The 17,159-nt window shown below is 38.7% G+C and overlaps 1 protein-coding gene across 1 annotated transcript in view; it reads right to left on the minus strand.

Annotated features, from left to right (window-relative positions):
* clvs2 (clavesin 2) overlaps positions 1-17,159 on the minus strand; it is a 124,539-nt gene that overhangs the window by 8,299 nt on the left and 99,081 nt on the right. Inside the window, exons 3-4 of the mRNA XM_072279179.1 lie at positions 6,017-6,127; positions 4,530-4,750 (exon numbers count right to left, since the gene is read on the minus strand). Coding sequence (XP_072135280.1) covers positions 4,530-4,750; positions 6,017-6,127 — 332 coding nt within the window. The remainder of the gene's footprint in view (positions 1-4,529; positions 4,751-6,016; positions 6,128-17,159) is intronic.

Here is a 17,159-nt window from a genome sequence, read left to right on the forward strand (position 1 = left end):
TCATTTCAAGAGATCTAGAATACAAGAGCAAGGATGTGATGCTGAGGCTTTATAAAGCACTGATGAGGCCTCACCTTGAATATTGTGAACAGTTTTGGGTCCCTCATCTTATAAAAGATGTGCTGAGAGGGTCCAGAAGAAGTTCACAAGGATGATTCCAGGAATGAAAGGGTTATCATACGAGGAACGTTTGATGGCTCTGGGTCTGTACTCACTGGAATTCAGAAGGATGAGAGGGGATCCTATTGAAAACTTTTGAATGTTGAAAGTCCTAGACAGAGTAGATGTGGAAAGGATGTTTCCCATGTTGGGAGAGTCTAGGATAAGAGGGCACAGCCTCAGGATAGAGGGGCACCCTTTCAAAACAGAGATGCAGAGATATTTCTTTAGCCAAAAGGTGGTGAATTTATAGAATTTGTTGCCACATGCAGCTGTGGAGGTCAGGTCATTGGCTGTATTTAAGGCAGAGATTGATAGGTTCTTGATTGGACATGGCATCAAAGGTTACGGGGGACTAGGGTGGGGGAGAAGATAGAAAAAAGGATCAGCCATGATTAAATGGCGGAGCAGACGATGGGCCAGATGGCCTAATTCTGCCCCTATGTCTTATGGTCTTATGATCTACTACTCCAAGTTAAGCCTCACCAACACCTTATAGAACTTTAACATAACATTCCATCTCTTGTACTCAGTACTTTGATTTATGAAGACAAAGTGATGAAAGCTTCCTTTATGATTCTACCTACATGTGATGCCACGTTCAATGAATTATGAACCCATATTCACAGATCCCTTTGTTCTACCACACTCCTCAGTGCCCTACCGTTCACTGTTTAAGACCTACCCTGTTTGTAACTACCGAAGTGCAAAACCTCATACTTGTCTGCATTAAATTCCATTTGCCATTTCTTAGCTCATTTTCCCAGCTGATGCAGATCCCTTTGCAACCATGATAGCCTTCTTCATTCTCCACTATACCCCCACTCTTGGTGTCATCAGTAAACTTGCTATCCCAGTTAACTACCTTACCATCCAGATCATTGATATAGATGGCAAAACAACAAAGGACCCAGTACCAATCCCCATGGAACACCACTCATCACAGGCCTCCAGTCAGAGAGGCAACCATCTACAACCACTTTCTGGCTTCTCCCTCAAAGCTAATGTCCAATCCAATTTACTACCTCACATCCACTGCCTTGCCTTCATCCATTTTCCTGGTAACTTCCTCGAAAAACTCTATAAGATTGGTTAGAAATGACCTACCACGCATGAAGCCATGTTGACTGTCCTTAATCCATCCATGTCTATCCAAATGCTTATATATCCAGTCCCTTAGAATACTTTCCAATAACTTTCCCACGACCGATGTCCAACTCACCGGTCTATAATTTCCTGGTTTATGTTTGGAGCCTTCTTTAAACAGAACAACATTGGCTATCCTCTAATCCTCCAATATTGTCCCTAGCAAACCTCTTACTCCTAACATATCTGTAGAATCCTTTAGGATTCTCCTTCACCAAATATAGCTTCATGCGGTATTTCTGTGGTTTACTCTTACACATGCATTAACTCATTTTTAACTACACATTTTAAGATGAGTTAATGAGCCCTCGATCTGAAAATTCATTTTATTAACAAAATTTGATCGTATTCATGGCATGTCGCATGAGTACTTAGAGGTCAGATGTGCATTTCTCTGAATCAGCTGTGGTCTACTGCTTTTAATGGTGGGCACTTTACATTCTGTGAAATAACCGGTTGATTATAACTTCAATCAATGACAGAGTCCTTGGGGATACTGCCAGAATTATTCACAGAGCAAAGGGCATACTTTGGAATAATTTGGCCATTAAAAGGTGTAAATTTTATGTAAATGTTATATCTCATATTTGTTTTGGGGGAAATCAATCAAAAATTTTGCAACTCCATTCAGTCCTTCTAGTGGAACGAGAATAAAGGTATTATTATATTCATCCCTCTGAAAGCTTGTCTTCCGCCTGGGGTCTAGAGATGATCAATCAGTCAGATAATAGGCAGCACAGTGGCACAGCTAGTAGAGCTGCTCTCTCACAACTGCAGTGACCCAGGTTAAACGTGACCACCAGTGTTGAGTTCCTCTCTGTGACTGTATGAGCTATTTTTCCCCAAGCAGTGAAGTTGACCAACAGTTCCACCCACTAACCCACCACACCATCCACGACCACTACTTTATCATTTCCTGTCAGAGTCACATTATGTACAAACGTAAATTTAATCTTGTAAGTTATCCCAAGATTAGGCCAGAGTTAAATCAGGGTTTGCTGAACGGCACAGACAAGCAAATAAATAAATAATAAACACTGTGTTCTTTATCTTATTCTTTTTTGAAATGTATGCTGCATTGGATCCAGAGTGATAATTATTTTGTTTCCTTATAAAACTAAACAATCTTGAATCTTGAGTTGCTTCTATTTCCAAAATGCAAGTCTTTGGGTTGTGGGATATCAGTTACTTGGCCACTATAAGTCCATCCTAACATGTGTATGAATGATAGAATTTTGATGTGGAGGAAGTTGATTAGAATGTGGGAAGAATAAAATGGACAAATGGTGTTTTGCTGTAAAGTGAGTGCCTGATGACTGATATGAACTCAGTGGGCCAAGGAATCTGCTTCTGTGACTCTCTGTATAATCTAACGAACATTGTTCGATGCAGTTTTTATTGCATTGCAAGATATCCTGGTCTTAATATACCTTCATTGCCACTCGGTTTTGAAAAACTGCTTTAAAATGGGAGACTCATCATTAAAATAAAATAGGACTCAGACATGAGATTCTGCAGATGCTGGATATTTTGAAACATTGAATATTTATGCCCTGCATAAGAGCTGCCCCCTCCAAGTGGACCACAGAATTGTTGTATGGTTTGGAGTCTTGTGTGCATCAATGGCCCACAGAGCTATGTTGGCTGGAGTCAGGACCTTGTGCTTTGGCTCATGGTAGGATCACCCATGCCAAACAGGTCAAAGGGTAGAGGCCAGATTAAGAGTGGTCCACCGGTCCTCCAGGTTCAGGGGTTCAGCTCAGGGCTAACAATCCTGACTGGTCAAAAACAATTGTTACAAAAACAGCAATGAAAAATCTTTCTATATCTGTGTGTGATGGTGTGGACAGACAGAGATGGAGGACCTTCATTGCTGCCCTAAATGCCAGCAATGCAACAGACAGTAAATATACATGCTGCCTGACTCACGGAATTTGCCAGCATTTTGTGCATGTTGCTTAACTACTGCCAAGGATGCACTGGTGTTTAGGCACCAGTGACCATCTTCGGTGTTGTTCAGAGCTTTCTTCATCGTGTCAGTAGCTTCCTCATTTTTCATTACTGTCAGTCATGCAAGTCTGAAGACTCAGGAATACCATCGCTCTCAGATGTAGAAGGATTCTTCATTGCTGTTTCCGTAACAGTTTTTTTTTTAACCAGTTAAGGTTATTAGGCCTGAGCTAAACCCCTGAACCTGGAGGACCGGTGAACCACTCTTTGTCTGGCCTCTAACCTTTGATCTGTTTGACATGGGTGACCTGAACAAGAGCAAAAGCATAAAGTCCTGACTCCAGCCAACATAGCCCTCATGTCATTGAGGCACGCAAGCCTCCAAACCATAACAAGATTATGTCCTCTTAGAGGAAATGAAGAACTAGCTTTGGTAAACTGCAGATAGCAGAAAACAGCAATTCATCATAAGGGATTACAATGATCTACTTGACAACTTTCTCTCTCTTTAGCCCAATCCCTGCTGTGATGTTTGCTAGCATTTTGAAACAATTCGTTAATGTTCCTAACGTCTCTGTAGAAATCTCTCTAAAGAGATTCAATTAAAATGGGCACATATTATTGCTAGATCAACATTTGGCCGCCAACCTCACGGCTGAAAAAATGGGAACTTAGGGCTCACAGAATGAAATAAAGTTTTGATAAGTTTTTGAAGTTATATTTGGGCTATTTTATATAATGAAAAAGGTGTTTCAGAATTTAATATCCATACATATTGTTGTCTCATACCAAGTGTCTTCAAGGCTGATTCCCTAATAGTTGGCATAAGCCAATAATATGGGCATAAAGGTTAACAATATTATCCATTTTTTAAATTGTCATAGGTCAAATGGTAGTTGATATAGTGTCTGGGTGAGTGCTAGCATCTAGAAAAGGCTAATGGGAATCTAGGGAAAAATCTTGTATTTCAAAAATAGAAATAATGTAGAAAATGGATGCTGCACGATCAGAGCAGATTCACTGGATTAAAAGGCCAGTTCCCATGTGGTATGAATCTACAACTAATACTAATCACGAGTAGCTCTCTCAACAAGCCCACTTAAAATAAAAAGAAATGTAAATTGGTACTTCAAGAACAAAGCAACCATAGACATTTTCCCCATATATATTCAGATAGATTGGTACTTCCCTACTTGGCAGATTTTATAAATTGAAATACATTTGTCAGAGAGATATACAGGCAGCATTGCAAATTAGATAAATAGAATACAAACCTCTTCATAGATTTTGGAGACAAGGACTTTTCCACATCTTTGAAAGACATATTATAGGAATCGCTAACATATTCATTGTCATCGTCATACTCGTGTTCCAGCAGAGTTCTTGCCCATGTTCCCATGTCGTAGGGTGGCAGCATCCCTCCAAATTCTGAAGGCAAGATTTCGGGATGTATAAGCTGATGAAGACTATTTAGGTTATTTCCATGCATAAATATCTAGAAAGATGACATAGCAACAAAACATTCATGTTAATATTGGAATATTATAGCTGCAAAACCTTTCAAAAGCATTTTTCATATTTAAATTAATACTACCAATATCTAGCAAAGTCCAACGTGCTCCTTAAGCTTTCTATCTTGAAATATATCTACCACAATTTTTTCCTGAAACAGCACATGCAAGTTCAGTGTTTCCTTTAGTGTGGGCTAAGAAGGATGGCAGTGGCTACAAATTCCTGTTTGTTTCTATGACCAAGGAAATGATTTGCAAATTAATAAGCAAATGTCAACCTACAAAAAACAATTAACCTTTAAATGATCTCATGCTATCTGTAAACTCCAGCTGATCTCCAGTTATGTCCATTAATAATGATTGCACCTTATTACCTTAAAGATGCTACAATCATTATAGAACACTGAGGAATCTGTTGCTATCAATTATATGGGAATTTACTGCTCTAATTTGCAAAACAAAAAATCCCTCGAGCATTCTTAGGTCAGATCTATTCTGGGCAGGTACGAAGGTCTCTGTGCTTCGCATGAAGGAAAGTCCAACTGAAATACTATCATCTTATTATGATTTTAAAATGAGAATGCAAAAAATCCAAATGGTGAGTATGGAAATTATTTCCCATGCTTACCTCCTGGGTGACAAAGAATGCAACATTATCTATTAATGCTGCACAAGTGCAGTTCATGTGTTTCTCATATTAGATTTTTGAATAACTTGTTAAAAACTCATTTACATTGATACAAATGTAGAAATGAGATGGTACTCAATAAGGCAAAACCTCAACATAAAGATATCGAACATGGAACAGTCCTTTTGGTTCACAGTCACTGTGCCTGTATTTTCATCGACTGTTTCCAACATTCAGTTCAGTTACAAAGACCTTTCTCTAGGAGTCTGTGTTGTAACATACACAGAGCACACCATCATTTCAGTGGACAAGAGTCCCTGTCGAGACTGCAGTTGGAAAATCGCCCTTAGCAGATGAGGAATTTGTCAGATAATACCAATTCTGTAGACAATTTGTTTTACATAACACAATGAAATAAACCTGATCTAAATTCACTGCTGTATCTTTTTCATATGAGGTCAATTCATTGTTCCTGTACACCCAGTGTGGTGGTACACTTCAATATATATAGTTTTAATAAGACAATATTGCATTCCAAGGATTTTAGCACGGTAAATGCCCATGATAATTTAATTACAAATTGTTTTGTATCTTTTAATATTTTTGAATATATTCATCTCACCCTTTTTCTAGTCTTCTCTTTCAGGAAGGGCCTAATGACAGTATAAAGAGCATGAATATACCAAGGCTGATTGACAAAATGGATTCCTCCAAAACGAGAGGGAAAGCTGTCCTGAAATAAGAAAAATAAGCAATGAATCTTCCAGCTGTTACATTTCAGTAGATTTAATTGTTTGTCCCTTCACACACAAGGCAAACAATATACAAGGTTTGCTCAATTAAAAAAAAATTGTGCTGCTCTTGAATTCAATCTAGAACGCTTCATCCAACTAACATTTAATTAGTGTCTCCTTAAGGAACTGAAACCCAAAATCCTCTAACAAAATATTCAAAGTGAAGCTTACTTCCACTCATTAATTGCAAAATACATGAGATTTTGTAGTGTGTTAATGGGAACGAGAATTATCAGCAATTTGTTTTTCAAACAGAACCTTTAAAATGTATAAAGCACTTTACAAGTCATTTATGTCCAAATCTCTGGAGTGTACAATTATCAGAACAAATGGGTGAGTGCCAGGAGAGAGAGAGAGAAAAAAAATCAGTAACAAAGGATTCAATGCGTTACTGGATGCTGTATAGGTTAACATATCTTGAGGTCAAGGTAGGGTCAGGCATAAACAGAAAACATAATAACTAGAGTAATTTGCAAAATTAACAATCATAAGAGGAAAAATGGGCTAAAATCACTTGAAAGCTGAAGCATAAAGAAACGGCTTGGCTTTTACGTTTAATCACTAGCATGTGGGGAAATAAGTAACCAAACAATATATTGTTAACAATGACATAGCAATTACAATAATTTTATCATGGAAATTATTCACTGCATATACAATAGAAATTTGTGCCTATAATCACCGCACAAAAACTAATTCCTTTAAAAGAAAAGAATTATCATTTGCAAGCAGACAGGCCTTACCATAGTCTGTTAATGTGAAGAACAGTAATTTTTAGATGGATAATGGAACTTACAACAGCATAATCAAGTAAACATTATTAAACTTTTCATGTTGGGAGAATGGAAATTCCCTGCTGTCCATCATCAGTAACCTCACTAATCTCTATAACAACTTCCTATTGGAAAAATTGCCATATAACGTGATGTTATGTGGCTACAGTAGGTGGTCGCAACCACACAAGAGAAATCACTTAATGCTACTTGGAGGAAGCTCCAATTGACATGTTTAACAGAGGAAGCTTCGAAGACAGAACCACCGGTTGGTAGATGACAGTGTAGAATTACTGGATAGACTTCCCCATTCCAAGATTCAGGCTTTCCTCAACATTCATTCCTGTGCAGCTGTGATCAGACGCACATCAAGTCTTGAGGAACTCCTCTACTTAAAACACCTTAAACATAAGAAATTCTGCAAATGCTGGAAGTTCAGAGCAATATACACCAAATACTGGAGGAACTCAGCAGGTCTGGCAGCATGCATGGAAATAAATAAGCAGTCAATGTTTTGGGCCCAGACCATACTTCAGGAATGGAAAAGGTGAGGGAATTTTTTTTTTTTTTTTTTTTTTTTTTTTTAATATATATATATAAAAACGGGAGGAGAAATCAATATTCATGCCAACATCAGATCATGTCTTGTTCTCAATGTTATCATCAGGAAAGAGTTACAGAAGCCTGAAGGCACACACTCAACAATTCAGGAACAGCTTCTTCCCCTCTGCCATCCAATTTCTGAATGAACTTTGAACCCACAAACGCTACCTCACAACTTTTTATTGCTATTTTTACAATAGTTAATTTATTTAATTTAACTATCATGTATATTTATTTAATTTAATTCATGTTTTTCTCTATTATTATGTATTGCATTGTACTGTTGTCCCAAAGACAACAAATTCCACAATATATGCCAGTGATATTAAACTAGATTCTGATCAGGATGCAGGCTACCCAGACAGAATATAAGATGTTACTCCTCCACCCTGAGAATGGCCTCATCATGGCACAAAAGGGAGGGATAATAATATGTCAGGATGGGAATGGGAAAGGAAATTAAAATTTGACCACCACAATGTTTGACATCTTGGACAATGTCTCCCATCCACTACGTAATGTACTGGGTGGGCACAGGAGTACATGCAGCCAGAGACTCATTCCACCGAGATGCAACACTGAGTGTCATAGGAAGTCACTCCTGCCTGTGGCCATCAAACTTTACAACTCCTCCCTTGGAGGGTCAGACACCCTGAGCCAATAGGCTGGTCCTGGACTTATTTCCCGGCATAATTTACATATTACTATTTAATTATTTATGGTTTTATATTGCTATATTTATACTCTATTCTTGGTGGGGCAACTGTAACGAAAATCAATTTCCCTCAGGATCAATAAAGTATGACTATGACTGAAGTTCCACTTTTGGCAGATAGATCAGAGATGCTCAATGAAGTGGTCCCCAGTTTACGATGGGCCTCACCAGTGTAGAGGGAGCACCAGACACAATAGCTGACCCCAGCAGATTCGCAAGTAAAGTGTTGTCCAACCTATGTAACGTCCTGGTTAAAATTTTTTCCACTTATGCTGTAGGCAATTCATTTTATGAGTTCTGTAAGAGCAGTCTGTTCTGCTTTAAGCATGTTTGGGTCTGAGCTAAAGAAAGGGGCTATGTTGTTCAACTTAGGGATATTGTGTCAGCCAATCATAGGGAGATATGAGGAGAGATTGAGTTGCCTGGGACTGTACTTGCTGGAATTCAGGAGAATGAGGGGAGATCTTATAGAAACATATCAAATTATGAAAGGGCTAGATAAGATAGAGGCAGGAAAGTTGTTTCCACTGGTAGATGAGACTTGAACTAGAGGACATAAAGTCAAGAATCGGGGGAGTAGATCTGGGACAGAGATGAGGAGGAACTGCTTTTCCCAGAATTCTCTGCCCAGTGAAGCAGTGGAGGCGACCTCAGTAAATATCTTTAAGACAAGGTTGGATAGATTTTTGCATAGTAGGGAAATTAAGAGTTATGGGAAAAAGGCTGGTACATGGAGATAAGTCCATGGTCAGATCAGCCATGATCTTGTTGAATGACAGAGCAGGCGCGATGGGTCAAAAGGCCTACTCCTACTCCTGTTTCTTATGATCTTATCAGGATGATGGAAATGGAAGAATATTCTAGAAAATGCTGAGCAGAGGGAGGTTTTTGTGATGGACATTGGTTTGAATCAAGGTCTTAAGTGCACGTTTGGACTGGGATAACTGTAAAGGCCCCTTTTTATTTTTTGTTCTTTTCTTTTTTCTACTGACTGTTTGATAAAGCTGAAATTGGTAAATATATATTCTTTATAATTGTATGCAGTGTACGATCTGTTATTTCTTGCCGACAGCTAATTGCGTGGGGGCAGTATTGACACAGTATTTGCAAAGATTGGTGTTGGGTGGTTGAGACATCCCAACTTCCTGGTTTTGGTGAGACCCAAGTCATACTGACTCTAGACGTATGGAGCTTGAGATGGGAGGTTTTCTCACCGCTGAGTCCAGTGGCTGTTAGCGGGGGGCTAATGAGCGGTAAATCTACAAACACTTGGTTAAAAAGGGGTTTCACCTGGAAGGACTGTTTGGAGCCCTGAATGGAGGTGAGGGAGGAGGTAAATGGGCAGATGTAGCATTTTGGCCAGGGATAAGTGCTGGGAGGAAGATTAGTCCGGGGGGGGGGGGGGGCGGCGGATAAATGGACAAGGCAATCATATAACCATATAACAATTACAGCATGGAAACAGGCCATCTCGGCCCTTCTAGTCCGTGCCGAACTCTTACTCTCACCTAGTCCCACCAACCTGCACTCAGCCCATAACCCTCCATTCAGTTCCTGTCCATATAGCTATCCAATTTAACTTTAAACGAAAACATCGAATTTGCTTCAACCACTTCTGCTGGAAGCTCGTTCCACACAGCCACCACCCTCTGAGTAAAGAAGCTCCCCCTCATGTTACCCTTAAACTTTTGCCCTTTAACTCTCAACTCATGTCCTCGTTTGAATCTCCCCCACTCTCAATGGAAAAAGCCTATCCATGTCAACTATCTATCCCTCTCATAATTTTAAATGCCTCTATCAAGTCCCCCCTCAACCTTCTATGCTCCTCATGGAGGGAGCAATCCCTGCAGAAAGCAGAGAGGGAAGCAGGTAAAATAATGTCAGTGGCAGGATCCCTTTAGAGATGATGAAAGTAACAGAGAATGATATGTTGGATTTGGAGGCTTAAGGGGTGGTTGGTAAGGACAGGACGGTCTTTATCATTATTAAGTTGGCCGGAACATGGGGTGAGTGTGAATGTTCGGGAATAGTAGAGATGTGGGTGAGGGCAGCCTCAATGCTGGAGGAAGGGAAACCCCATTCTTTAAAGAAGGAAGACAGCTCTGATGTCCTGGAAAGGAAAGCCTCATCCTGGGAACAGATGCAGTGGAGATGAGGAAACTGAGAAAAGGAAATAGCATTTTTAATAGGAGATATGGTGGGAAGAGGTATAGTCAAGATAACTGGGAATTGGTAGGTTTATAAAAGATGCTGGTTGACAGTTTGTCTCCAGAGATGGAGACAGATTTATACATACTAATTGACCCTATACTTTTGATTTGCTTCAGATTTCAAACACTATTTTTCATTAATTTATCTTCCATCAGTTAATACCAAATGAATGGAGAAGATCAAAGATAAGGTGGAAGTACTAACCCATCTTTCGATGTTCAGAATTTCAAATACCAGCAATTTTTTTTCCTCACTTAGAAAATTTTTCATGTCTCTGTGTCTTCACTCCAAGTCTGGGTCAATAAATGCACAGCTGCAAAGCCATGAGGCTTTTTTGCTACACTGAAAATTGCCTTACCCAATTGCTTTGGGTGCTTTACAGGGAGATAACCATCTCTCATCTTCTTCTTCTTCCTCTTCTGGTAGTTGGCAGTCCAATTTAAAGGTGCATTACCACTACCAATTGGACTGGAGTGTGGTGCAGAGAATTGAGGGGAAAAAAGCCTTACTACTTTTCTTTCAAATGAAATCTAATTTATCCCAAAGGGCAGTATAGATTGTAAGTAATGAAAGACAATACTGTGAGCCATCTCTCATAAATCAGCTAGGTAATTATTATCTCAATTACAGCAGGTGAATCCACTTTGGGAGGTTTCATTGATTAATGCCCTTAGTAGATCAGTAGATGGTTATGACCAAGAGGAAAATACTTAGCCAATCCTACTGGAAAGTAGGTGACTAATTGTGACTCACTTACTGATGCTGTACTGTTCAATGTACTGGTCTGTGAAAACATCAAATAGTCTGACTCTTATAAAGTTTGAAATGGTTTTGTTGCCCAAGTAGGTTAACAGGGCAATTTGGTTGCCTAAATAATGTCCACATGACCCCCAAACTATTTTAGAGAGCTATTTTATCCTGTTGCTTTGGGTAGAATTCCTATCTATGTGATAGGAGAACCCATCTTGGGAATTTGGAGGCCCTGCAGTGAGTGATTCCTTACTCCAATGGACATTTAGAAACTGTTAAAAATTAGCTATAAATTTCTACATACAGGATATAAGAGCGAACCATTCCAAAGGTGAGCAAGTTCAACTTTATGTACAGAATTCTGGGAATACCCAGGGCTCTGGGCTAAACTGGTAGGGGTAATTACAAGGCTGGGCAGGCCTGTGTATGGAGGCTTGCGTGCCTCAATTACCCCACTGTTGCTATCTCTAATATGCAAATACAGAAAAACCTACAAACTTCATGCGATTTGCAGGTTTTATTTAGCAACGCTAGCTGTAACATTTATAGATGGGCTGTTCTATGCACAACAACTAAAGACATGTTGCCTTAGCAACAAATGTAAAATTCCAAGTTGAAGTTCTCTTTAGGATTCACTGTAACAGAATAGCAATTATGAACACTGTGTGAATGCCAACACTGAAATATACAGTTTTCATTTCAATGCTTATCTAAAATTAGAAATCAATCAGGGTAAAATAAAAAAGAGAAATAACTGCCCACAGAATGGAGCTATCAACATTTCATGATTATTCTGGTACTAATGGAATTAAATCCCATCAAGCAGAGCTTTGTTTTATATTGAAGTATCTATGTATTTATGAAGCAATGCGATATTTTTAAATAGTTAAAACTCAATTAGTTGTTAGTTACATAGTGGAAAATTACCTCATTATGGTATCCGTAAGTGATTTCAAAACAAGATCTTGTATTTCTTTACAATACTGGAGGCTATCAAGTTAATAGAGTCGAGTACTGCAGCATAGAAACAAGTCCCTAAGCCCATCTACTCTATGCCAAACTATTTACCTGCAGTCCAATTGACCTGCACCCAGACCATATCCCTCCATATTAATTTCATCCATGTACCTATCCAAATTTCTCTTAAGTGTTGCAACTAAACCTGCATCCACCACTCCTGCTGGCAGTTTGTTCCACATTCTCATTGCATGCTGAGTGAAAATGTTCCTCCTCATCTTCCCTCTAAACATTTCAACTTTTACCCTTAGCCCATGATCTCTAGTGGGAAAAGCCTGCTTCAGTTTACCCTATTTATGCCCCTCATAATTTTGTATTCCTCTATGAAATCTTCCATCATTTTCATGCACTCTAGGAAATAAAGTTCCAACCTATTCTACTTTTCCCTATGACTCAGGTCCTCAAGTCCTGGCAACATCCTTGTAAATTTTGTCTGCACTATTTTGATCTTATCGATATCTTTCCTGTAGGCAGGTGACCAGAATTGGACACAATTCTCCAAATTAGGCCTCACCAATGTCTCGTACAAATGGAATGTAACATCCCAACTCCTGTACTCAAAATTTTGATTTATGAGGGCAAATGCGCCAAAACTCTTTCAAGCTTACCTACATGTAATGCCCCTTTCGAGGAATTATGAACCTGCATTCACAAATCCCTCTGTTCTGTTGAAGTCCTGCCCCGGTCTGTACTCCCAAAGTGCAACACATCACACATGTCTGCATTAAATTCCAAGTTATTGCAGCTTTAAGAGCATTCCCATCAATCTCATTTCCCCTCAACTTTTTTTAAAACCTGCAGCACAATACAGGCTCTTCAGCCCACAAAGTTGTGCCGAACATGTCCCTACCTTAGAAATTACTAGACTTCCCCATAGTCCTGCATTTTCAAAAGTCTCCTAAAAGACCCTATCGTATCCACCTCCACCACTGTTGCCGACAACCCATTCCATGCACTCACTACTCTTAAGTAAAAAAACTTACCTCTGACATCTCCTCTGTATCTACTCCCCAGCACCTTAAACCTGTGACCTCTTGTGGCAACCATTTCAGCCCTGGGAAAAAGCCTCTGACTATCCACACAATCAATGCCTCTCATCATCTTATACACAATTCCTCATAATATATTCAAATTTCAAAAAACTTCAAAGTAAATTTATCATCAATGGACTCACACCACCAGGTTCAAGAACAGTTATCAGATTATGAAGACACGCAGTCTTCTTTTATTGTCATTTAGTAATGCATGCATTAATGATAGAATATTTCCTCCGGTGTGATATTATAAAACACAAGACAGACCAAGACTGAAAAAACTAACAAAACCACATAATTATAACATAGTTACAACAGTGCAACAATACCATAACTTGATGAAGAACAGTCTATGAGCACAGTAAAAAGTTCAAAGTCTCTCAAATGTCCCACATCTCATGCAGACAGAAGGAAGAAAAACTCTCTCTGCCATGCCCAACCACAGTCCAACTCTGAGTCGTCTGAAAACTTCAAGCCTCCGATCAGCTCTCCGACACAGAGTACCGAGCACCATCTCTATCCGAACGATTCAACCTCAATCTCGGTCGCCAACAGCAGGCAAAGCCGGGGATTTTGAGGCCTTCCCTCTGGAAGATTCTCAATCGCGCAGTAGCAATAGCAACGAACCTGCGTTTCAGAAATTTCTCCAGATGTTCCTCTGTGCTTTCACGTGTCTCCATCAAATCAGAATTGTCCACAGCCCCTATTTAATGGATACGATATCATTTTCACTGGAGAGCTGCGCACGCGCGGCGCGCTGCTCTCTCTCCTCCCGCCGTTACCCCTCAACCATCAGGATCTTAAAGCAAAGGGTATAACTTCACTCAACTTCACTTGCTCCATACAGAAATGTACCCACAACCTATGGACTCACTTTCAAGGAGTCTTCATCTTTCTTTCCTTTTGTATTCGTACAGTTTGTTGTCTTTTGTACACTAGTTGAACACAGTTGGTGTGGTCTTCCATTGGTTCTATTGTGGTTATTATTCTATTATGGAGTTATTGACTATGCCTACAAGGAAATGAATTGCAAGGTTGTATACGGTGAAATATATGTATTTTGATAATATATTTACTTTCAACTCTGAATTACACTGTATGTTACCATATTCTATCTTGAGATTCATTTCCTTGGAGATTCAAGATTGTTTAATGTTATTTCCGTACACAAATGTAAAGAGAGGAAAATAATTGTTTCTCCGGATACATTGCAGCAGCACAAAAAAAACCCACAGAAGGTAAGGAACACATATCAGGATTTAACTTCCTCCATTTAATAATGTCTTTACACCATGTAGGGAAAATTAATCACCAAGCAGAATCACTAGGACTGTTATTGAAACATACTGCCAAGGAATTATGTATGCATCACAGTATGTTGAGCTATGTTTGTTAATTTTCCAACTAAAAGCATAAGCCTGCAAGTGTTGGCCTGAGATTTGCTCAGAGTGGACCACTTACTGTGCTCTTCACCCACCTATTGTTACATTTGTTTTTACCTTGAGCAAAAACACTATTTAGAACTTCCTCAGAGAAGCTGATTTCAACCCTTTTTTAGTTGAAGGGCTGGAAATTCTCAGAGACTGGCAATAGCAGGCCAAACTTCCTGGGCTGAACCAACTGTCAAATAGCTTAAATATTTGTTCATGCTTCACAAACATACAAAACATTCAAAAATTATTTTTTAAATGATCAGATCAATAGCAATTCTGAATATTATTTAAAATATTGAATAACAATGGAAATAATTAAATACACTTAAATTAACTCAATCAATTCAATAGAAATCTAAGTTTGCTCCTCTAGTTTGGAACAATGGTAATCATTGGGAGCTTCTGTACCTACATCAGGTCAAATTAATGCAAGTTCAGCTGACAGAGTCCATAACATAGTTACTGGAAAAGTGAATGTCCCCACTCCATGAATGAAGTGCCCAGAGTTGAAGCATAGAGAATGAGGCAAAGGTAATTAGCTGTACAGACTTTGGCCATAATCATGCATGGTTGCATTGGAATCCGGTACTTCTTTAGATTTACTTGTCTTTTTTTTTTTTTTTTTTTTTTTTTTTTTTTTTAAGTAGAAACATCAGGCCTTTATAAATCATGTGATCTGAACTATACATAGCTTAATTTCTTGGGCAAGTTTTGTCTCAAACTGGTGAGACAGATGATTGAACCCAATCAGGTTGATAACAGTAATTCCACATTCTGCTGCTTTACAACTAGCAGATACTGCCAGAACAAATGCTGACTTAAATTAGATTTTTTTTTCATTATTAAATATGGATCACCAAGTTGAGTAGAGTTTAAGATTTTAATTGATGGTATGGGATTAAAAGGGTTGCCATTGAGAAAATACTGGTGACTTATACCAGTCTTTTATTGTTTATTGGCTCTTACGCACAATAATAATTGTTCCACCAAAGTAAAAGTAATGAGAAAGATGATAATGTTTGGGAGTTGGACTTGTTTAACAGAAATGGAAGAGATTATAAATTCCCATCCTCCAATACCTTTGAGACAATCTCAAGCCAGATTGGTTAGGTATCAGATCTCAGCCCATAGTTTTGATCTAATTAGCTCTGATCTCTGGAGAAGAATAAAATAATGAGTGGTGAAACAATGTATTAGATTTCCATGTAAGCTATGATATTGCTCCACAATTTGGCAAATGCAATGACTGCAAAATGTTCTGCCACAAACTCAATATCTCCATGTATTGCAGAATCATTCACAGGATTGCACAGTGGGCCTAGTGGGAAATCAAAATGTCAGACGATTAAATAATCTTATTGGAAAAGAACCCTGGACTCTAATCTAAATCTCAAATACCACTAGTTCTGGTTATGAAGCGTAGGTTATCTAGCACAAAAGTGCTAGAATATTCCATTTTCTGACATGGATGACTGCCAAGCCCCACTACCCAGGCCAGGTTTTCTTCTAGCTGCTGCCATTAGGAAGGTGGTCCAGGAGCATCAGGACCCAAAACACCAGGCTGAGGAACAGTCATTACCCCTCAACCACAGTGGATAACTTCAACTTCACTTGCCTCATCACTGAACTGCTCCCACTCACTTTCAAGGACTCTCCATCTCATGTTCTTGATAGTTATTGCTTAGTTATTTATTATATTTTTTCTCTTTCATATTTGCACATCTTGTTATCCATTGAACACTGGTTGTATGTCCATCTTATTGGGTGCGGTATTCAATCGATTCTATTGTGTTTCTTGGATTTAGAGTGTATGGCCCACCAAATAAAAAGGAATCTTAGGGTTGTATGTAGTTTAATAATAAATTTATTTTGAACTTTGAACCCTGGATATTCCTTTGTCTTCTACCTTCCAGGAGAAGGCATAGTAGTTTGAAGCCCTAAATGACTATAGTCAATAACAGCTTCTTCTCCACTGCTACAAGACTTCTGAATCAATCACCTCTTTCACATCTCCTTCCTAGTGGTGCTGACACATCCTCAACCCCGAATTCTACCTCTTCTGTTATGAAACGTTAGCAATTTTTGCACAGTCTCAGTTTGTAATAATATACTATTCGACTCTTTTGCATTCCAATGTTTTTTATTCTGTGTTTTTCACTTGTTTGTTTTTACCATTTGCACAATTTGTTCTGTTTTTTGTGCATTTGGTGTTCGATGGTTTCTTTGAACAGCTTCCGAGGTGTTTTATTGTTTTGTGGTTGTCTGTGGGAAGACAAATCTCGGGGTTATATACTGCATACACAATTTAATAATAAATGAACTTTGAACTTGTCACTGAGTTTATTGCTATATTATTAACATCTATACTGTTTACTCTAAGCTTCACGCAGACAAGGATATGATAACAAAATAAGCTAACTTATCTAATTTAATTT

The sequence above is a fragment of the Mobula birostris genome, chromosome 2 (genome assembly GCF_030028105.1).
Source record: "Mobula birostris isolate sMobBir1 chromosome 2, sMobBir1.hap1, whole genome shotgun sequence".
NCBI classification, from domain to species: Eukaryota; Metazoa; Chordata; class Chondrichthyes; order Myliobatiformes; family Myliobatidae; genus Mobula; species Mobula birostris.